The sequence below is a fragment of the Oryzias melastigma genome, linkage group LG9 (assembly GCF_002922805.2).
Source record: "Oryzias melastigma strain HK-1 linkage group LG9, ASM292280v2, whole genome shotgun sequence".
In the NCBI taxonomy this organism is placed as follows: Eukaryota; Metazoa; Chordata; class Actinopteri; order Beloniformes; family Adrianichthyidae; genus Oryzias; species Oryzias melastigma.
This window is the reverse complement of record NC_050520.1, coordinates 32,781,398-32,804,063: the sequence shown is the minus strand read 5'-3', so window position 1 is coordinate 32,804,063 and position 22,666 is coordinate 32,781,398. Positions and strand designations below refer to the sequence as shown.

Genomic DNA, 22,666 nt, shown 5'->3' with positions numbered 1-22,666 from the left:
TCAAATCATGTACATCCAATGATTTATAAAGTTTTCAAAGCTTGCCATATATACATTTTACTTTACATAAATAAACACATGGAATGTAAATTTATTTACATTAGCAAAAGCAGCTAAAAGTGGGACAATCCCCCACTCCAATCATAAACACAGCCTTCACTTTTTTTCATTACATACAGTATAATTGTCTGAACAGGGTTGATTTCATTTGGACTGAGCTATAAGATCTAGAACAGCTAGCAGGTAGTTTGGCATCATAACCATGAAAGGATCTTCACCCACTGGGTTGACCACAGCTGACAGGAGCTTTAGGAGTGGGCCAGGTGGTGACAGAAACAGTCAAACAGCCTCAGAGACTACAGACAGATATCTGTCATTTCAAAAGTAGGCTAAACGGTTTGTAGCTTAATATACAGACGGATCATCAGATGGATGTGTGACATGTTAAAATAATGCTACACAAAAGACTCAAATGTCTCCCTAAAAACCAAAGTTTCTTCTGTAATATTTCAAGTATTTATTCGGAAATGTCACTGATTCTTTGCAGAATCCATAGCACATAATATTGCCGTGTTTGAGTTACCGTGTCTTCATGTACAGTCAGGTTAGATCTCTGTAAGAAGTGTAAATGATATAAGGACAGCTGAGGTCATGACAGCTTTCAGGTCCTGTGGATTTTTGGGACATATTTGCATAAAAAAAGCCGTATGCATTTTTAAAATGATCAAGAGAAACAACCCATAGATCCTCTGACATTCAAAGATGATCCAGTCACAAGGAGTCACGTTGGAACCAAAAGGAAGATTTCCTGTGATTACAGTTGGAGAATCCATACATGCTTTTCTCTAATTTATAATACTAATACACTTTCTTGTCAATCCATAAAAAGAAATTCTCAGTTGGATATCCACCTCAGCTAATGAGGAAATATTTGGATAAAATGATCCCCCATTTCCCTTTAAGATATTGTGCAGCTCAGTGTCTGTCTCCCACTTTACAGAGATTAACTGTAAAGTCATTAAAAAAGGTGCAGGAGGCTTTTTTAAAGTTCAGTGACTCCAGTCACTCCTTTGTTTCCTCCTCTTCATCTTCACTCCTCATCAGCTCCACTGGAAGGAGCTGCCTGAGATCGACGGGCGGATGATGCCTTTCGGGCTCGGCTTGGATCCAAACCAGGACATCTGAAACACAGAAAACAAACCAGTTTGGCTTTTTTAAAGAACGCACAAGCAGCTTAAAGGGGAAAATTCCAAACATTTAATGGAATTTGACTGCAGGACCTCTTCACATAATGAATTAAAGACCAAAAAGAAAAAAAAATCTATGTTTTGAAAGTGGAATTGTGCAAAATGAACATTTAAGGCTTTGTTTAAGCACCTCCTCATCACTTCATCCAGTTCTTAAATTTAACCCCCTTAAGAGGATTCTAAACAGGATATTTGCAAAGTTGTATTTTTAGATAAAATTATTGCAAGTTCAACCATGGTTTAGTTTTCTTTTTTTTATTTACTATTCATGCTGTTAAATCTGGTTATTCGTTTGAACTTTCTTCCAATTAATCCCTGACAGTTTTGTCTGGTCATTACAATAGAAAAACAAGTTTACACAGTTTTAAACTAAAAGTCTTTAATATATTTACCACTGACAAATAAAAAATACTTTAAATGTATACAGGCATGTTTTTTATGGTAAAGATGGATGTGAGAACATCTCACAGGTCACTCCTGAAGAGATGCAGGAAAAATGAGAGTTAGGTTCCCATCATTTTAATGTAGGCAACAGTAGAAAGGTTAACTTCTCCCAACCTCACCTTTTCAAAGTCATTTAAGGAGAAACTTTGAATTATTCAAATAAATTCATTGCTATGCAAAAAACAAATATAAAAAAGGAAATCTTAAAATATTACTCATATTAAAATATTACTACTTCGACGTGTGTAAATGTGAGTTTTGGGCTTCTGCGTTCATGTGATGCTATGAAAGTTTTTACAACAGTTTTTGGATTCTATGTATAAAATGTGGTTCCATTGATTCCACGTTAAAAATTCAACTTTGACCAGGGACTCTGCTTTGGTCGTGAAGTATGGATGTGTCCCTTTAATTGATACAAGTGCCAACCATTGGAAAATTGATCATGAAGAGAAATTAATAACGGCGGTTTGTGTCCGGCTGGAATTCTACGCACCACATCTTTCATATATTGGAATGGAGCTGTGGAAGACAAATACTGGAGCAAGATTCACCTGATTTAAACCCCTTTGAAATGTCACATCAAGCCTCTCCCGACTGTGGGTGGCAGACATCCATTAGTAAAGAGTAGGAAAAGAAGAAGAAGCCCCTCCCTGCTTGTCCAGTGTGAACACCACAGGCTGAATATGTGTTCAAAAGTATGAGTTTAGAGCGTCCTTGAATGCACGTCACATGCACCATGTGAAAGTAGCTTAAAGGGTCACCAAACAGGGAAGTTGGAGGCTGACTCCACCCACAGCTGACATTTGAAAATCCAGTCAGAGGGGCGGGGCTTGGGGGCAGGACTGTTATCATTACTGGAGCTGCAGATCATGACGTGAGACTCCTGAATCTTACATGGTTTGACCAATCACAAATTTAACTAATACCTCAATTCGACCTGTAGGGGGCAGCACACAGACAGCTTTAACTATATTCTCAAGAATTAAACTCCTTTATTTTAAATGTGTCAAAAATGTGTCAATGACCAACAGACAGCACTTTTAAAGCTCCATTTAAAAGCAAAAAAAGTTGATTTAGGGTTTGGATTAAAGACCCACTCCAATAAAAATTGTCTGTGTTTTTAACATGTTCTTGTAGCATTTTTCTCATAGTAGAGAGGCTATATGAAATAACTTACTATTAAAACTGTGTTTCTGAGTATTTCTTAATTCAAATTGAGTTGTATCAGAAAACTGGATGCTAGAAAAAGCTCAGACTAATGATGCAGCTACTGAAATGGGCGTGTCAAAGTCTCCCCTCCCCCTGCGCCCACATCCCAGAACTGCATTTCTAATGAGCAACTGCTGCTGTCCATAAAATATGTCTTAAAAACAACAAAGGGTTATTGATTCTGACTAAAAGCAGCATAATCATAATTAAAAGATCACTGGGTACGATTCTATGATAGAAAAAAAATATAGTTGGAGTAGGACTTTAAGACCAATCAGTCAATTACACTTTAGTCCTACGTTGTGCTGTTGACCAGCAGTGAAAGCAAAACCAAAGTCAACACCTAAATCATGACATGAACAGCTATACAGTTCAATAAGAGTTAAAGAAACAACAACCTTGTACTCCAGAGTTTGCTTCAGCATGTCCTCCTCTTCTCGGGTGAAGTGCAGCAGCACAGACACGGCTCGGATCAGCTGGTACGCCTGACGGACCACGCACACACGTTCAGTGTCGGCCGCTGACACACAGCCGCTCAGTGCAATGATCCCTGAAGACTCACCTCAGCCTCTCGGGACGACATGAACTTCAGGACCACATGCTTGAGGTACTCAAAGTTGATTTCTTGTGAGTCATTGAGGTCTGATGTGTTTGTCACCGTAGTGTTAGAGGTGGGGGGGCTGGGAGCCGATGGTGGAGGGGGTAAGGGTGGAGGCTCTTGATTTAACCTCTCCTGCTGTTTTTCAGCCCGGCTCTCTGGCAGTTTCTCCTTCCCTTCAGCTTCAGCCTCAGGCTTGATTTTCTAGAACAGAATACATATTATTGTGGTAGATTTACACCTGTGAAGCAGAAATCAGATCAACACCTGATCAATGACATTAGTCTTACCAGTTCTTTCTGCAGCGTCCTCTTCAGCTCTGCCAGTCTTTGCTGCAGCTGCTTGATCGTCTGCAACAGCAACGTCGTTGTTACACGTTCATAGAAGCACAAACATTTACCTGCATGTCAGAAACAGGATAAAGAGCAGAGGAAATAAGGCGGCGGACCCTGTTTTTGTCGCTGAGCTGCTGCTCCAGATCCCGGTTCACCCTGTGGATGTGGTCCAGGTCGTCCACGGTCACGCTGCCGTTCTGCTCGTCCTCACACACCGCAGGGCTGTGCAGCTGCTCCGTCAGGGTTTCCACCTCCACTTCCAGATAAGAAATCTGTGGAGAATACACCAAATGATACCAAGCTCACACGATTAAATCTGTAGGAAACAAACTGGTCAAAAACTGAAATCACAATTGTTCATGCAAAAAAACAGATGATTTCCCTCTCAAAGGTCTGAAAAAAAATCAGTCATCTGACTTTGACCCAACAATCAGCACGACGAGGTCTTCTAAGCAGTTGTCTAGAATGCTGAAACTGAAAATTGTAGATGCTCACAAAGCAGGAGTAGGCTGCAAGAAGATGGCAACACTTTTTAGATGTTTGTAAAAAGAGTGAGTGAAAAGATCTCAACCAGGAACTGAAAGACTCTTGGGTGGATACAAAAAGCGTTTGCAAACTGGGATGCTTGTAAAAGGGAGCAGAACAAGCTATTCTGGTGGGAGGCCAAACTTTTTCACACATCCTGATCTTGTTTCTGTTGTTTTAAAAGTGTAAATGACAGAGCCCCAAAGGGGCATCAAAGTAAAAAAAATGAAGTAAAAACATTTGGGGTTTTTTCTAAAAACATCACATCAGATACTATCTGGTGCAAACTGAACAATAATTGGTGCTCACCTGATAGCAAACAGATTTTTTTTTTCTAAAAAAAAATGTTTTTCTGGTTACTATCAATCACCAGATAGTAACCAGAAAAAAAATTCTGGCCACTATCCAGTGCACACCAATGCATCTGGTGCATCAGATAGTAGCCAGAACTTTTTTTTTAACCATCTAGTGCACACCAGATAGTAACAAGAATTTGTTTTCTTTTTTTTTTCAAAAGGAAAAAAAAATTTTTTTTTCATCAGTTTTTACTTTTTTCTATCCCCGTTTAGGGTACGGACATCAAAAGACAGATTTTTTTTTTGGTCATCTGCAATCTGATGCCTTTTGGAGTTTTCCCATCTTTCCTTGGCTTCTTTAAAAACATTAATACAACTTTTAATAAGGCGCCTGAGCCTTTGATCCCACTGGTGCAGGACTACTTAGTGTCCTTGATTTAAATGCAACTCAAAGACCTTTTAAATGCCAATAAAGACGTCACCATTTGCAGAAGTAAAAACCTAATAAATATGGACATTTTACAAAGTCTGCTTATAATTCCTCTGTATTCTGATGATGAAAACTTGGATCATCTAAAAAAAAATACATTTAATGACAAATCTTTCAAAAGCAATGTATTATGGTTTACATTGGCTTTGCATTGATGCACACAAGTTTTTACTGAGACTACTGGAATCTCCAGGGCTCTGGATTTTTAAATTGTAGATTCAGACGGCTCAACAAAATGTGAGTGCCCCATAAAATGTCCTAAGTAGTGAGGGAATTCACAGTCTCTATTCTGCATCCTCTCAGTCGTCACACTATACGTAAGGCAGTGGTGATGTAGCTCAAAAGTAGGCTTTCAGGGTTTCAGGTTCAGACAAACTCTAAACGGTGTTGTTTTAGTTTGCTGACCCGTGCTTGGCAGCTGTCCAGCTGCTGCGTCTGACTCAGCAGCTCCTCCCTGAGGCTCATCAGCTGGGAGTCTCGGTCCGCCTCCGTCTGCTGCAGCTGAGCTTGCAGACGCTGCACCTCCTCCTGCAGCTGCAGCAGCGAGTCCTGCCGGCTCTGCAGCTCTGCAACCCAAACAGAGGGCTGAGTTCTAAAGAGTTCTACAAATGAAGGATTGAGCGTGTGTTTGCGTGTTTCACCGTTCTCAAGCGCTTTGATGTCCGCCTCTCTCAGAGTTAGCTTCTCAGTGGTGTCGGCCAGCTCCTGCTGTGAGCTCTGCAGAGAGATGTTCAGCTCTCCCACCTGAGAACATGCAGTTTTGACACGAGTGTGAAGGCAGGAGGCACAGGAGGGAATCTACGCTACTGGAGAATGCTCTGTGCATGTGCTAAACCACAGACCTGTGTTTGCAGATCCTCCTTCTGTCGTCTGCTTTCTTCCAGAGCTTTGGCGATTTCTGTGCTCACCATCTGCCTGCTGTTGAGCTCTGCCTGAGAGACCACACAGAGAGTGAAGACAATAAAAAAAATCTCCACAGGAAAAAAAAATGTTTTTTCCCTCCCCTAAATGGTGAAAGGTTTGGTGTACTGCCAACAAATCATTTTGTTCCAAGAAAATGTACAGTTGTATGTAAATCTGTTGAAGTTTAATGGTTAAAATAAGTCTGACATGATCTCTCAGGGGCTGCACGGTGGCGCAGTGGTTAGCGCTCTCGCCTCACAGCGAGAAGGCCCCGGTTCGACTCCCGGCTGGGACCTTTCTGTGTGGAGTTTGCATGTTCTCCCCGTGCATGCGTGGGTTTTCACCGGGGACTCCGGCTTCCTCCCACCGTCCAAAAACATGCTTCATAGGTTAATTGGTGACTCTAAATTGCCCCTAGGTGTGAATGTGAGAGTGGATGTGTGTGTGATTGAGGCCCTGGGACAGACTGGCGACCTGTCCAGGGTGTACCCCGCCTTCGCCCTTCAGTAGCCGGGATAGGCTCCGGCGCCCCCGCGACCCCGAAAGGGAAGAAGCGGTCAAGAAAATGGATGGATGATCTCTCAGCCTTCAAAAAAGGGAATTTGGACGTTATTTTTTATATTTCTGCTGCTTACCTTGCACTGCTCCAGCTCTTCTGTCTGAACTCTCAACATAGAGTTTGCTGCAGAAAGTTCTTTATCCAGATGAGCCTTGGACAGAAACCAACAGGGAAGGAGGACATTAACTGATAAAAAATGTACATTACCTTTTTATCATTATAGTTGATTAATGAATATTTAACCACTGGAAGCCTTGAGTTAGGGCCTTAAGATCTGGACTTGTTAGAATATCAGTGGGACAACCAAAAAAGACAAAATGTGTAAATAAATTGATTGGAAGACAACAATTATGCATTTGGACTTGCTTTGGTTCACTCGTGGTTGAGGATTTTTTCAGAGAGGAAATGTCCTGCTGATTCAGGAAATAAACTTTTTTTGTAATGAGTGAATGATTAAACTAATAAATAGCAAAAAAGAAACTTGAAATCCCAAACACTCATTCAATAAGTAAGCTATTAGTCCTCAAAGATCCTCAAACAAACTTTGATCATTTTCCAGCATTTGTCACCAGATGAAAAAATGATAAGAATTTGCCAATTAAATTAGTTTCTAAATCTAAACTAGAAAGATCTGTTTAACAGAAGATGCATTTGTTTGAGTCCCAACAAAGTCATGTAACGTCTCAGTTTGATCATGCAGAAAGATTTGGAGAATTATACAAAACATGACTGCTGTCATATTTCACCAACATTAACCAGAACAAAATAAAAAAAAATACTGCTGCATATTGCCTTGAGGGAATACACACAAGGTTTTTAATCGTATGCTTTGATAAACGCTCTTTATCGTTTGGTGGAACAGGGAGTTAAAGGGTGCATTCAAGTCAAAACATACCAGCCTGTCCAGGAGCGTCTGCCTGTCTGTCTGCATGGAGGTGATGCTGTCTTCCAGCCTGTTGACCTTCTCCTCATTCTGCTGCTGCAGCAAACACACCTGCTGGTCCAGAAAGGCCTTTTCTGCCGTCCACTCCCCTTGCTGTGCAGAAGACAAAGAAGAGCATGCATGCATGACATTTTTGGTAAAAAAAAATAAAATAAAAAAACAGGGGATAAACTGACAGTTGGGCAGGGAAACTCATTTCTAAGAAAACTTTCTGCACCAACACAAAAACACACAGCAGAGAAACATGGGAGTGTTTCTGATTGGACACCTGAGAAAAAAGCACTTTGTGATAAATCTGTCTCACAGCAGTGAAGGGCTGAATAAACACTATGAGGATATAGGTAATCTGGTACAGATAACAACATTCAGTTTTTCTGCATATCTGTTTCCAGCAGAGCTTCAGACTGACCTTTTACACTTATAGGAGCATAACTTGGTTTATAACTTCAACTGGCTATGTTTATCTTCATATCTTTTTATTTTAATATAAACTTTGGTTAATTGGCAGTTGTCCCCCTAGAAAAAAGCTTTGCCCTTCACTAGCCCCTCAAATTTTTGAGTAAATGTTAGTATCATTATTGACACAAATATATCTGTATAATTGAAACAAAATCATCAACGTAAGTTTATTTAAGCACTCTAAATGCTTACAGAAGCATTAAATAAATATTTAATAACAAACCATTTCACTTGTAATAGAGTTCCACTCTTCTTATCTCGTTTGCCACCCTTCCAAATTCTTCAGCCCCCACCCCAGCATATACAAATAGAGCTTCAGATAAGTGTGGGTACAAACGTCCATCTATGTAACTAAAAATCATAACTAAATCCTTTTTCATTTCATCTGAACTTCGGATCAACAAGTATAAAGTCAAAGTGAATCCTCCCATGCAATTCTGATTTGGATATTATTATTATTATTATTTATTTTTTTAAGGAAGAGAGGTAAACAAAAAGAGGAGAATTGGTTTTTATGTTCTGGAGCTCACCATTCTCTCCATGTACTGCTGCTTTTCTGTCATCTGCTGCTCTGCTCTCTGCAGCTTCTCACCACTCTTTACAATCTGCTGCTCCAAGTTTGTAATCTGGAACCACAGTCATGAAATGAATGATCCGTTTGTTCTATGATGAACAAATGTCCAGCGTTGTGAACCCTGCAGAAATATGGAGTCAAACGGCTCACTTGTGAGTCTGTTCTCTCTTTGTAAGCCCTGGAGGAGTCGTCTTTGTGTCGCAGCAGAGTCTGCAGCTCTTTGATGGTGCAGTTCGACTTTGATACCTGTGTTCAAACCAGAGGTTATTATGCTCAATCGAAGCCTGGATACAGGGTAGGCAGAGAAGTGGCCATCACAGACAATAACAATTTAAGAAGGAATGGACAGAATAAAGAAAAGTTTAGGGGCCTTTTGACGTGCCTATAGATGCAAAAGTGAACCATACCTGAAAACCCGTCATGAAAGGGTTTTCAGCTTCAATTTTAACAACAGGTTTTCAATCCAATTGATTATACATGTTTACCTGAGTCTCCAGAGAGTTGACAGTGTCAGCGTGGTTTGTTTTAACAGCTAGAAGTTCTGCTCTGGTCTCTTCCAGGCTCGAATCCAAACTGGACTTCTAAAAAAAAAAAAAAAAAGATAAAAAAATGTCATATATTCTCTATAGCGGGGGGGTCAAATTTAATCGCACAAGGAGCCAAATCAAAAACACATTTTAGGTCGCAGGCCGAAAAGAATAAAAATGTATCGAACACACAAAAAATAAATTTAAAAAACTTTAAAACTGTAGCTTTTCACATAATTATGAACTAGATATATAGCATTACCTGTGATAATGCTAGTGTGGATGCTGTAAGCTGAATTTGGCTGATGAAAATGCTAAAATTGATAGCTGAAAACTCTGAAATTGGTTGCTGAAAATGCTGAAGCTGATAGCCAGTTAAAATATTAGCTAAATGCCAAATTAGCCTAAAAAAAAACAAACAAAAAAAAACTACTTAAGTTAGCCAAAACATCTAGCAGCTAAATATTAGCTAAACTCCAAAACATCCTTAAAAAACTTTTTAAAAAAAGCCTAATTTAGCCAAAACAACTAGGATGAAAATATAAGCTGAACTCCAAAATGGACAAAAAAAAAATGAAAAAAGCCTAAATTAGCCAAAACAGCTAGCATGTAGCTGAAATATTAGATAAACTCTAAAATAGCCCAAAAGATTTAAGTAAATGCTAAAATAAAAATACCTTTAAAAATAACTTTCAATATTTTACTTTCTATAAAATTATATTTTGTCAAAATTGTATAAGTTTGAAATTAGAGCATTATAACATCAGGCTAATAATAACAATAAAATAAAATGATCTGGAGGGCCGGATTTATTACCCGGCCTTGACTTTGACACATGTGCTTTATAGCTTGAAAGTGAGATGTAGAGAGACAACAAAAAAGGTCACAGCAGCAAACTTTTCTCCTCAAAAAGCCAGAATACCCATGAAAGTCAAGGTAAAAGAGAGGTCCACCTCCTGGAGAAGCTCCTGCAGATGCTCATTCTGGCTCAGGTTCGATTGCAACCATCTCTCCAAGGAAGACACCTTCTTCTGAAGTTCCATCACCATGCGGTCTTTGTCCTCTCCTGTTACTGCAGCCTGGAAAGACACAACTTTGCTGTGAATTTATAAAGTCGTGCATTTATAGCACATTAGATCTATTTGCCTCATTCAGCTGCATCTTTAAAGACCCACCAATGAAAGTCATGTTCTTGTGGCTTTTTTCTAACGATGGAGGACATATATAAAGAAAATTGAGCATAAAATTGCGATTCTTAGTATTTTTTTAGTCAAATTGTTGTGAATCAGGAGCAAATAAAAAAAAAGTTAAAAAAAAAATAAAATAGCCACTTCTACAACAGATTGAAAGATGGTCAGAGTGGGTCTTTAAGCTAAGCTGTCTTTCTATGTTTAGACCTTTTGTTGCTGGAGCTTCAGGTTTTCATTCTCAGCCTGCAGATTGTTGAGAGACTTCTCTAAAGTTAACACCATCCCCTGTGACTGAAAGAGAACAAATAAATCAGAACATGATCCTCAAGTTTAGAATTTAGTGGTCAAGCGCCACCTGTGGTTCGAACCAACCCTCTGAAAATCCTCAGAAACCTGCTGGATGACTGACTGCAGGTCTTGACATCGACCTTCCAGCTCGCTGATCTTCTTGTCCGCCTCCTCTTTTAGCAGCTGGAGCTCCTCTCTACACAAAACCAACCTTTAGAAAGTTTTCAACAGCACGGCACAAAGAAAGAAACAAAAGCAAACACCGTACCGTTCAATTTCCAGCTCTGAGTTGAGTCTACAGCTCTCCTCGTGCTGTAGCTGTAGAGTCTGCAGTTTCCCCCGAGCTTCAGTTAGCTCTTGTTTCACCAACTGAGCTTCAGCCTCCTTCTGCTGAAGCTCCTGCTCCCGCTGGCTGAGCAACTCCTCCTTCCTTAGTAACTGATGAATGTAATAGAAAAAGAAAAACTGTTAGGATATAAATTATAGATGCAGAAGTAGGGATGGGAAACCGAAACAGGCAGATACCGGTACCATCATACAATCGGTACTGTATAAAAACGTGGATGTCGGTGCACATGTCAGTCACTTCCATTCTATCCACTTTTTATTAAGTTATTTAAATCTCATCATAAGGATGGTGAGACTGTAGGGTGGTTGGAATTTCATTCATAAAAGCAGAGTGAATTAGTTTGACTAAACTTCACAAAAAGAGATTCTATTTCAGCGACCTGAGATAAAGCTGCATTTACACGATTCATGCGTCAGCTACCTCTCTTTTGACGTGCCTCAAATATACTGCTCCACGCCTTAATGCCCCGGAGCAATCGCCAAAGTTTTTCTGGACTTCATTCATTGTCACATTATGGAAAACATGGATGATTTTGAGCGAATAGCGGGTCAGCACTTTGATTGAGTCATTGAAAACTTAATGTGCCCAAAGCTGATTGGTTCTCCACTGCACCTGGCGCTCAAATCACACGGCAAGACCTCAAATCACATCTGTACATTGACTTTGATCCCCTTGCTGCACGAATCGTGTGAATACACCATAAGAGTGAAGTGTACAAAGCTCAAAGTGTACAAAGTACAAAGTGTTGTACAAAAATGAGCGTGTGGGAAATCAGAGATGCAGTATTGCAGTGCAGACTGTAAGAAAGAATGAAATCAAGTATCTTAGGTACAGACAAGTGATGCTGCTTTATCACAATTAAATGTTTATGGGGGAAAAAAATTAGTTTTTTCATTGTTGAAGCACCTGTTCAGGCACCAGAACCGTTTTAAAAGCAAAATTTAGGCACCTGAGCTGTTCTCAAAGCACTGTTTAGTCACTGAAACTGTTTTAAAGAACTGGTCTGGGAATGGAACCAGAAAAAATCCAATTGGAAGCCATCACTACACAGAAAAGAGAAGAAAATCTCTGAAATTAAAATCACTTTAAAAGTTCTTAAAGTCCTACACTACATACACCTTTTAAAACAAAGGAGCTATAGTGTTCTAACAGACTGGGATGTCTTTCCACCTTTAGTTTAATAAACTTTTAGAACATGTACACACCATATGTTTAACTTTAGCCAGCTCTTGCTGCTGAAAGCCCTCCAGCTCGTCCAGGTCATCCCTTTTCTGGAAAAGCGTTAAGCTTTGTTCCATCATCTCCTCAAGCCGAGCTGACAGGGCGGCCTTTTCCTAAACAAGCACAACAGCTGGGTTACAGCACTGTTCATGCACCGCTCCACCCAAGAACTTGGTAATAAACACTTCCTGGAGTTTGGGTCACACCGAAAAAAAAAAAGTTTCAGTTCTACTTTAATTTGGAGAATAATGTATCAGGAAAGGTGACAAATATGGCAAAAAATAATGCTCTTTTTTTAGTTAAAATGACCTCAATTTGTATAAAAGTTAAAAATATAAAACTAGCATCAGACTGAAAGGGTGTGTCTGAGTCGAGAAAAGACAAACACACGTCTCAAACTTTGCTGCTGGTTTTTGCAAACCAAACAACATACGCCATTACTATGGAAGGAAGATACAAGTATCAGCTTGAATACTTACTTTTTCAACAGTTTCCATCTTCTCCATCCACTCCTGCAAAACATTAAGGATAAAAATGTTTCATAAAGACTAAAAAATCCTCCTTGTAAAGCTGCTGGCAGTGTTTTGCTTTACCTGATCCTTCTTTTCTAAAGCTAATGTCATTCCCTCGGCCATTTTGGCTCTGGTGGCTTGATGAGACTCATTCTGTTCTTGAAGCTTTTTTATGGATGCTGTGCAGTGACAGTGAGAGACAGAGAAAGAGAAAAAGAGGAAACCACACATCCAGGTTTGTATGCAAAACGTAGCAAAAAAGAAAACAGAAAAGAAGAAACCCAGCAGCACGATTAGTAGCACTGTTTGTAGTGGTGAAGAGTTTAGTTCATTGCAGAAGCAAAAACAGGCAAAGACGAGCAATGCAAGGAAACTCCCTGAACTAAAATACAGTAAGATTTTGACAAAGAGCTGAAGAAAAATTAGACCTTAAGTCAAAAATAATAATTCTTTAAGTCTCAACATTTTTTTGAAATCTTTTCCTGGCATTTCGAAAGCACACTGTGCTTTAAAACCAGATGAGAGGAAAATTTTAGAAATATTTTCACAGAAAATTCTAAAACTGTAAAACAGAAATGAAATCCTTAGTTTGATGAATAAAATCAGATGGCAAACATCTCTCTTTTCATTGATTTCATTGAATTTATAGCCATAACTACACAGCACTGAAAATTAAGGTATTTTGTAATAGTTAAAGAATAAGGTAAAATTGGGCTTTTTGAAGATTAAAGTATGAACTTCTCAAGATACTTGCAATCATATGTCTTCACAAAAAACATTAAAATATTTCAAGAAATACAGTTATACAGTTAAGTTATGAATATTTTAAAACAAGTAGATTTATTAATATTTTCTTCTCAAGCTACAATACTTGTCGAATTACCTCTCTTACTGTAACACTTGCAGAGTAATACTATTCAGACTGAAAAAGTCCTGAACTGTGCGTTTGGTCTGGATTTAAACTGCCGTCACTTCTGCTTCAAACCAAAGCTTGTAAACAAAAGCATGTGGCTAAAGATCTGTGCAGTCACTGGCCAGGAATTATGGCGGTGGGACAAAACAACAAGAAAAAGAATGATGGAAGTCCTACGTTTTGCAATAAAAGTTATTGACTAATTTTGAACTCCTGTATCAACACTTTTTACTGCTACTTTGGTACAGCGGAAGCGAGGTTTTGAGGAGGCGACGACTAAGAAAGTCCAGTGATAAGTGTTTGTGACAAATAGATTGCTGGGAAATAGTGTGAGAAGAAATGTGTATCACGTTAAAAGTTGCCTTAATGAGTCTGCATTCATCCAGCCACATTGTTGTATCTCATCGTTGATCCGCGATTGTCTGCAGCTCATCAGTTGCTTTCATAATATTCTGTTCACATCCCATAATGTCTAGCTATGATGGCCGCTTTGGTTCAATTGTTCCACTCTAAGGACAGAGTTTATTTAGACTAAGGAAACTCAGAGTGAACCAGAGCTCATTAAAATTGAAAATAAACTGAGACCACCTTGAGAGATCAGAAAGCAGTTCTTAGTCCTGAATCAGGGTCCACTTGGGTGTATTCAGACTGAAATCTAGTTCAGACTATCAGGGAAATGAACTCTAGTTCACTTAAAGCCACATGAATCAAAGTCAAGGCCCGGGGGCCAGATCCGGTCCGATGGGTAATTATTTCTGGCCGTCCAGATCATCTTATTTCATTCTTGTAAATTAGCTTATTTTGAACTTGTATTATTTTGGGGAAAAAAAAATTATGGAGGGTAAAATATTGAAAGTTATTTAATGTTTTAATGTGATTTATTCTGGAATAATCTTCCTGCCTTTTTAGTCGTCATAATTATGTTTAAAAAGTTATGGTTTTAACGGTTTTATATACTGGCATTCTGCTAACTTTTTGGACTATTTTGGCATTAACTAAGGTTTTTATAAAGACTATTTTTAAAGCTTATCTAATATTTCAGCTACATGCTAGCTGTTTCAGGTAATTTAATCTTTTTTCAGTTTTTTTGTCCATTTTGGAGTTTAGCTAATATTTTAGCTAAATGCTAGCTTTTTTGGCTAATTCAGGCTTTTTTAAGTTTTGTAGGCTGCTTTGGTATTTAGTTATTTTTTTCAGCGACATGCTAGCTGTTTTAACTAACCTAAGGTTTTTTTGTTTGTTTTTTTGCTTCAAGGTTTTTACCTATCAATTTCAGCATCTTCAGCTATCAGCACTAGCATCTTCAGCTGCCAAATTCAGCTTACAGCATTCACACAAGCATTATTGCAGGTAATGATATATATATATATATAGTTCATAATTATGTTAAAAAGTTCTGGTTTTAAAGTTTAAAAAATTTAGTTTTAGGATGTGTTTAATAAATGTTTATCCTGTTCGGCCCGCGACCTAAGGTGCGTTTTGGATTTTGGCCCTTTGTGCGATTAAGTTTGACACCACTGGTTCTAGCAAACCAATTGTGCCCAGTCTGAGTATATCCATAGTGTAACACTCACAGGATAACAGGTATTTGAAATCTTCTAGGCCAAAGCTTAGCTAAAGAGAATCTTAAGTACCACAACTTAAGAGGGAGAGAATCTACAAAGACTGCAAATGAAAGCAGACAAAGACAGTCCATGAGAATGAGGAGAACTCCTTATCAATGATAGTAGGCACATGTTTTTATAACCTGCAGAACCAGCCCAATCAGACTACAAAACAGTTACTGGACACAGAGAAATGTAATTACAAGGTGTTTGTAAATTACTTTACGGCATTTAACCTTGAATATAAAAACTCCATGGACTAAATTCAAAGCCAGCCTGAGAAGCCCATGATATTAGCGATTGAAGCATTCCACAAAGAGAGTGGTGAGAAAGAAGGGAAGCAGCTTTGGAGGAGAGGAGAACAGAGGTACGTACAATCCTGATGCTTTTCTAATGCAATTTCAAGCTTGTCCTTGGTCTTCTGCAAAATTCTCAGCTGCTCAGCATAATCTAATGTTGGGGAATAGGGTGGTGGGATGAGATTAAGCCAAAACAGTGAAAGAGCGTGCACACACACACACACAGTCGTACACACACGGCACATGAAGAAGCAGACGGATGAGTTAGGAGACGGCGGGGAGGGGGGAGAATGGAGAAAGAAGTGGGAGAAAACAAAAGGGAAAACATGATTGAGAAAAAACGGGAGATTAATTCACTAAGGATTTTCTTGCCCAAGAAAATCCTGTAAAGACTTTATGAAAATGAGCCGTCTCCAGAGTTTCTGCATCGCAAAGTCATCAAAACTAACTGGAGAAACCAAGAGCTACTTAGCAGGGGCTGAAAGAAGATGCTGTCTACACACAAAAAAAAAAAAAAAGGGGATTTTGAAGTCTGTTTAACGGAAATCTTTATGGGGAACTTTAATTCATGCAACAAAACTAACCACTTAGTTATTGTTATTTGATTTTGTTTTTTTGAATTCATTTCTTTTCAACAGACTTCTTGTTTTAATTTTTTTTTCACAGTATGCTGTCTCCCCATTTAAAGGTCTTATTTAGTACATAAGTTAGCACTTACATCCTCCTGACTACCAGCAATGCAAATATGTCCTCTGTAGAAGACATTTCTAAACCTGAAAATCTCCCAGCACAGAAAACTAATGAATTTCCTTATTTTCGTCTCTACAGAAGACATTTGGGATTCCCCCGCTTATTTGGGTTTCTTTATTTGTGGATTCACATTTTTTTTTTCCATCAGTCCTTCAGTTCGTCACAAAAACTCAGACAACTCAAAATGCTTGTATAGAACTTTTTCACAGAATGGAGATGAGGAGCATGCCGGTGTTGTGTCAAGATATGTATTCCCTGCATAAATTTGTTTCCCCTGCTTCTGGAATCGTTGATTTATTTCGTAACACTCTCATATTTTGTCACAAAATTAAAGATGGGTGTTTATGATATAGTTTATTCTGGGGCTTTGGGAAGTTTATAGTCCACATTTTCTACCTAAAACAACAAGAGGGGGCACAGATTCTGTCAGCCGGCAGATCCAGCCTGCCAGAATCTGCCCCCCCCCCCAATAATTTGCACTAGAAGAACAAAATCACTTTGATAAATCACATTTGTTATCCTAAATTAGACAAACTAAAGACACTTTTACACAAAAAGTGGTTGTGGTTTTACATAGGATATGTGGACAAAAAATACAGATGACTTTAAACTCCCAAAAGCCCCAGAATAAACTATATCATAAACATCCACCTTCTTTTTATGCTTTTGGGGACAAAATAAGAAACAAATGTGACAGGAAACACATTCTGGCAGGGGAAACATATCTTGGCACAACACGGTACAGTCTTCTGTTCTGAATCAAAAAAAAACCTCTATGTTGAGCAATACTCCAAAGTTATTCAATAAATGCGTTACAAAGCATGATCAGAGGTGTTTTTGATGATTATGGATCGGTGACGTATTTACAGATTCAGGATATTTGTGGGGATGTTTCTGGTCTATAACCCCCGTGAATAAGGGGGGATACTGTTAAATAAATCAGGAATTGTAGTTTTTGTTAAATAAAAAAAAAAAAAACATTTTCCCCCCTCTGCTAGTCAGGAGGATATGCATGGATTAAAATGTATGCAAGATTTTAGTATTATTTCTTGTTTATGCTGTGTTAATATTACTTTAAAAATCCCTAATTAATTGGTAAATAAAGCTACATCTCATAAAAATATTTTCTATGTATTTCCCAAATAAAATTCTTTATTCTTGCATTGATAAACCACAGGATACACGTTTCTACTTTGGATTTAGGAGGTGACAGCAGTGAGCAGCAGGCTGATAACATGAGGTCTAAAGGTCTCTGTGAGCTCCTGGATTACTGCCACTGGCAATTAAACAAAGTGAATGTACATCCTGGTACTCTGTGCAGATCATATGTAAACAAAGTCATGTGAACAGGGTGGAGGCTATTTGAGCTACCTCTAAATATAGCGCATTATTCTTTATCTAATGTCTCAATATCCTATCTTTTCTTTAGCAATCTGATCCTGAGGCAGTGAAGGCATCTCCAACCAAGACAGGAAGTCCCCACGAAACAGTTCTGCACGTTTCTTTACCCCTAACATGTCCAGGTTAAACAATAAAGATGAAATGTGGAACCATGTCAGAATTGACCCTAAAGAATGGCAGGCCGACACTAACACAGATGAGCTTAGAGCAGTAGTTCCAGTTTCCTACCTGACAGCTTGGCCTCCAGCTTTCTGATCTGATCGTTTCTTCTGAGGATCTGAGCCGGGAGGTCGTCCCTGGAGCTGCTGCCGTCAGACGCCTGCACACACAAGCACAAACGTTAAGAACTCCTAAACAAAAAGAAGGACGATCAACAACATTTGTTTAGTTTTGTTTATGGAAACATTTTTCAGACTTGGGTAGAAAAGTCACAAGAGAAAGATTTGTTAAAAAAAAGGACCCACTTAAGCAGAGCATTCATTGTCATACAGAAAACCTAACATTATGATAAACCAATGACCATCTAGATTAGTGATCTTCAAGTTTTTCAGATCAAGGACCAATTTAATGCTATTAAAATGTGATATAGATTTTCCCTTAACCGTCAAAGTGGAAGGTAAAACCTGAAACTTCAACTTCGTCCATCTTTTAAGGTGAGATGGATGAATACAAAAAGAAAAGGTATCACTAAAACTGGTATTTTCAAAATAATATAATCGTGAAGTTTGGATAACTATATTAGCAGCATCCTTGTGACATTAGACAGCTGGTTGCTGAATATTCTAAATTTATTTTTATGGTGTGCGGAAACAACTGTCACCTTAAATTGGAGTAAAGACTCCTAATTGTCTTTTAAATGCAGTTTTCTTTTATTGTTGAAGTTTTCCGTTTCCCCACCGGATCCTTTCTGCGAAAAGAAACTTTCCAAATACGTTTCTTTTTTGTTAAATTTGCTAGCTCAGGGGTTTCAATTTAGCAGAGCGGCCGCTTTAAGGAAGCGGCAGATAGATATTCCACATGTGATCAAGTGACTTGACATGTGTCAAGAATGAGTTGGATGTTAAGGGGAGAATCCAGTTGTTTTCTGAAATAAAATCTCCTTTTGAATCAGATTTTAAATATAACGGGAAAAAAATGTAGGTCTTGTTTATATTTTTCTCTGCCACCCAGTACCAACTGCCCCACGGACAGTGGGCTTGGAGACCTCTGCTTTAGATGTTCTGAGCCTGTAACAAGCCAAACATTAAGGGACCTGACATCTGAGCCAGACAGAATTTAGAGCTGATACGTCTTGTTGAGTTTTTCTAGAAACAGTACTGTTCATCGTGACCAAAGATCTTCTTTCCATCTAAAACATTATTCATCTGGCATCCAAAGTGTTTGTGTTAAGTTCTTCTCCAAACATACTATTGTTAACTTTTCACATACTGAGACTGCTAAAACCATCAGACAAACCTGTACACACTGTAACAGAATAGGGTCAGAATACTAGGACACATGTAAACACAGTTTGTGTTACAAATACTATAGGAACAAACTGAAGCTTCATCAATTATTTAACTGAGTGCATAAGAGACAAAGCCCATCAGAAGTCTTTCCTGGTGAAATATGACACCATGCGACTTGCAGCACACAGGGTTCAAACAGCAATACATAGATTTCCTTAATCCAAATGGATAATCTGATTAAAGCCACAGCAGAACCGGATCTAGAAACAAAGACAGGAATCTTATAGAATGAAAAACAGTGTTTGACTATTTAAATCTATGGAGTGCTGCAGAGATCAGTCTTGTGAAAAGGACCTGTTCCGGTCACACCCTGAACCTATGACCTGAATCTACCCGACTAGACCGGTTCACATGAATCCAATTATGTCTGCTCCAACCTCATTGAGCTTCAGCTGTCTGATGCTAAAGCCCAAGACTGCACTTTCTGGAAGATAAATAACTAAAAGACACCTTTACTTTGATTGTTGGTTTGATTACTACCCACCTCTCAAAAATGGAGAATTAGCAAACCTGTGCAATATTTTCTCGATTCCACATTCCTCATCATTTGGATGAAAACTTGTGTTTTTAACAAGTTCTGGTGGCATTTTTCTCATGATGGAGAACATATATAAAGAAGATCAGAAGCAGACGAAAAAATGTTGTTTGAAAAAGCTTGTCACTGTGACATAGCAGCTACAATCGACATGCCATGAGCTCCCCACTCCATACTGATGCATCCACTTGCAGACAAATTAAGTCCATTAACATATTCATTTTCTGGCTCAAAATTGTACAGCTGGATAGCTCCATTATTGCTCGCCTTTTTTTTGGTCACCTGTGATGTTATGTTGGGGGTGTGAGGGGCTGGAAGCCAGTGAGAGAGTGTGGAAGTTAGATGGTTCTCAGTTATGGGTGACAGGAAGGGGAGCGGGGTTGCTTCATGCCAGCGGTTCAACCTACAACTCTGAGGCAAATTTCTACTGAACAACTGCAGCGCTGCAGAAACTAGAAAACAACACGGGTTTTGATTTTGGCTAAAAAATGGCATAATTACAATAAAAAGAACATTGGGAACACTTTGAACAAAAGATGATCTTTAAAACAACTAAATATGTCTTCATATTTTGTTACAAAGTAATCAAATGATTCAATTTCTAACTACTATAATTTAGAATAATGTCATTTTTTCTTTTAATAAATACAGGCAACAAAACTGGCCCTTAGCCATTTAAAACACAGAACAAAATTAAAGCAATAATTCCCTTAAAATAATGTGCTTTATAAACTTTGTTACATGTAATCTGAAAATGATCTAAGGTTGAAAATATAGTTATATTAATTCTCCTAATGAACCAAGAACTGAGATTTTATTTTATTGGAAGGTTAAGAAATGGTGAACAGTAGATCCATCTGCTAGTTCAGGACAAATAACCTTTTCCATTAACCTCTATTTTATTTTGTTTTCTTTTTTCATAACAAAAAGACATCCAAGGAGCTGTCACAACAAATGATTTACAAAGAAGTTGTCTAAAAAGCTAATCCTATTCTAGCAACAAGACTAACAAACAGACATGAGTTACTTACAAAGTCATCTCCCGAGTCGGCCCCCACTGAAGTGATGGATTCCTTGCTGATGGTGCGAGGTATCCGAACTCCGGTCCGGGGCGATGTGGCCGCCTCCTCTGCAATCTTTTTCTTTAGTTTGGCAAACATACTGCTGCCTTCAGGCTCTCTTACTGATGGGAATTTGCAGTTTTGGGAGCGTGTGACGCTGACGGAGGCATAGAGTTTACAGCTCCTTGATCTGAGAGTCCTTATGAGGCTCCAAAGAGCTTCTTCATACTGCAGGATCCATCAGGCAACGTCTTTAAAAGAAACATGAGGAACAGCAAGATTGTCAAAACTGTATGTTTACTTCTCTGGTGACTAATAAAGGTTTTTAAACATTATTGACAAATAACATCTGGCTGTGGCTGTCAATCACTAATAGTTTGGGTCTAAACACCAAATGAATTGGATAATTCTCAGCAGATGACACGTCATTAACAGAGCCATCTTCAATAGTTCGTCACTATTTTCTTTGGAAATATATAGATTACTATCTTAAATCAAGCTAGCTTTAGCAGATGGCTTTACTGCAAACAAGTCTTTCTTCAAACGATGTCTTCTGGACTTTTACAGACCGCTTTCACAGCAAGACAATACCGACACATTTCGAGGACTAACTTCACAAACTGCTGAAAAGTTTGGTTAAACTACTCAATGACCGTGAGTGTTTTGACAGCCTGCTTGACCCAACAATAAGAATTCATGTTGACCCACAGGGTAATGTTAGCAGGCGTTAGCAGACTCTTCAACTAATGTCTTTTTTCTTACCGTGTTCTCCTTATTGAAATATTCGTCAGCGCCGTTTAGGAGTCGACGCTTGTTTGTTTCACCATGTCGTCAATAAACATCTGAAAAAGCGAAAGAAACGCGAATAATCACATTTCTTTACAGTATCGTTTAAGCTGCTAGCTGGTGTTTTTAGATGGCGAGCTACACGTAATCAACACAGATGACTGATGACGTAACGGCGCTGCGCTCGCTTATTGGCCAGAGTGGCCGCGGGCGTGGAAGTGTACCCAGCACGCACCAGGTGTTTGATATTCTGCCTTACTAAAAAGCGTTTAAAGATACTGTCTAAGCGGGATTTTTTTTCTTTTCTTTTCTCTTTTTAGCTTTAGTAATCATAACAACTAGACTGTTACTTTTCTAAATCTGTGTCTTTTTTTAGCAGCTGGATTGACTGAACATAATAAATGAAGAACCTATCAAATATAGTATAATCAAAAAACTATTCAAATTATTCATATAAAAGTGATGATAAGGGAGACGTTATATCTAAATTGTCATGTTGACTTATGATGTCTATTGACTATAAGTTGTCAATATAGAAAAACAAAAAAATAATAGAGATTGTTCCAGAATAAAGGACCAGAATCTAAAATCACTCATCTCCCCAAAACTATATAATAAAACATATATTATTTTAACAAAATTCCTATAATGTTCTGTGCACCATAGATGAACCTCTTAACATTTTCCGGGCACTCCTTTTGTCTTAGAACTTTTTTTCTTTGTTAAGAAAAGTGGATTTTGCACTGATAGTTTTCTAATACAAGTGTTTTTAAACCCCTATTATTAAAGAGGTTCTATCCATCCATCTGGGACCGGGTTGGGGGGGCAGCAGTCTTAGCAAAGATGTCCAAACTTCCCTCACCCCGGTCACTTCCTCCAGCTTGTCTGGGGGCACCCTGAGGTGTTCTCAGTCCAGCTGAGAGACATAGTCTCTCCAGCATGTCCTGGGTCTTCTCCAGAGCCTCCACCCAGAGGGACATGTCCAGAATACCTCCCCACGGACGCTATACTCCAAGCTCCCTCCAGGTGACTGACCTTCTTATCCTATCTCTAAGGGAGTTCCCAGCCACTCTCCGGAGGAATCTCATTTCAGCTGCTTTTATTTTGGACCCCCTTCTTTCAACCGTGACCCAGAGCTCA

General features: G+C 38.7%; 1 protein-coding gene across 4 annotated transcripts; it reads right to left on the bottom strand.

Moving 5' to 3' along the window:
- Window positions 1-5: 5 nt before the first annotated feature.
- On the bottom strand, window positions 6-22,244 carry golga1 (golgin A1). Of its 4 annotated transcripts, none has more exons than XM_024275355.2 (24): window positions 21,503-22,189; window positions 20,711-20,991; window positions 17,865-17,955; window positions 15,562-15,636; window positions 12,751-12,848; window positions 12,637-12,669; window positions 12,142-12,270; window positions 10,856-11,025; window positions 10,693-10,783; window positions 10,507-10,590; window positions 10,063-10,188; window positions 9,068-9,163; window positions 8,733-8,828; window positions 8,539-8,634; window positions 7,502-7,642; window positions 6,683-6,757; window positions 5,987-6,076; window positions 5,786-5,888; window positions 5,550-5,710; window positions 3,947-4,105; window positions 3,789-3,848; window positions 3,463-3,702; window positions 3,299-3,385; window positions 6-1,181 (listed from the first exon to the last, which is right to left on the bottom strand). In XM_024275355.2, the coding sequence occupies exons 2-24, from the start codon at window positions 20,837-20,839 to the stop codon at window positions 1,101-1,103; spliced, it is 2,511 nt and encodes an 836-aa protein (XP_024131123.1). In that variant the 5' UTR covers window positions 20,840-20,991; window positions 21,503-22,189; the 3' UTR covers window positions 6-1,100. The 4 variants fall into 4 exon arrangements, with proteins under 4 accessions (XP_024131123.1, XP_024131122.1, XP_024131125.1 ...); XM_024275354.2 differs by having other exon boundaries at window positions 10,672-10,783; window positions 21,503-22,167; XM_024275357.2 differs by lacking the exon at window positions 12,142-12,270 and having other exon boundaries at window positions 10,672-10,783; window positions 21,503-22,244.
- Between the last annotated feature and the right edge of the window lie 422 nt (window positions 22,245-22,666).

Bases quoted from the DNA above. Each gene is read 5' to 3' on its own strand.
- golga1 (XM_024275354.2), bottom strand. From the start codon at position 20,839: ATGTTTGCCAAACTAAAGAAAAAGATTGCAGAGGAGGCGGCCACATCG. The intron at 17,956-20,710 runs GTAAGTAACTCA...TTGTGTGTGCAG, and splicing joins CCGACTCGGGAGATGACTTT to GCGTCTGACGGCAGCAGCTC. The intron at 6,758-7,501 runs GTATGTTTTGAC...TTTCTGTCCAAG, and splicing joins AGACGCTCCTGGACAGGCTG to GCTCATCTGGATAAAGAACT.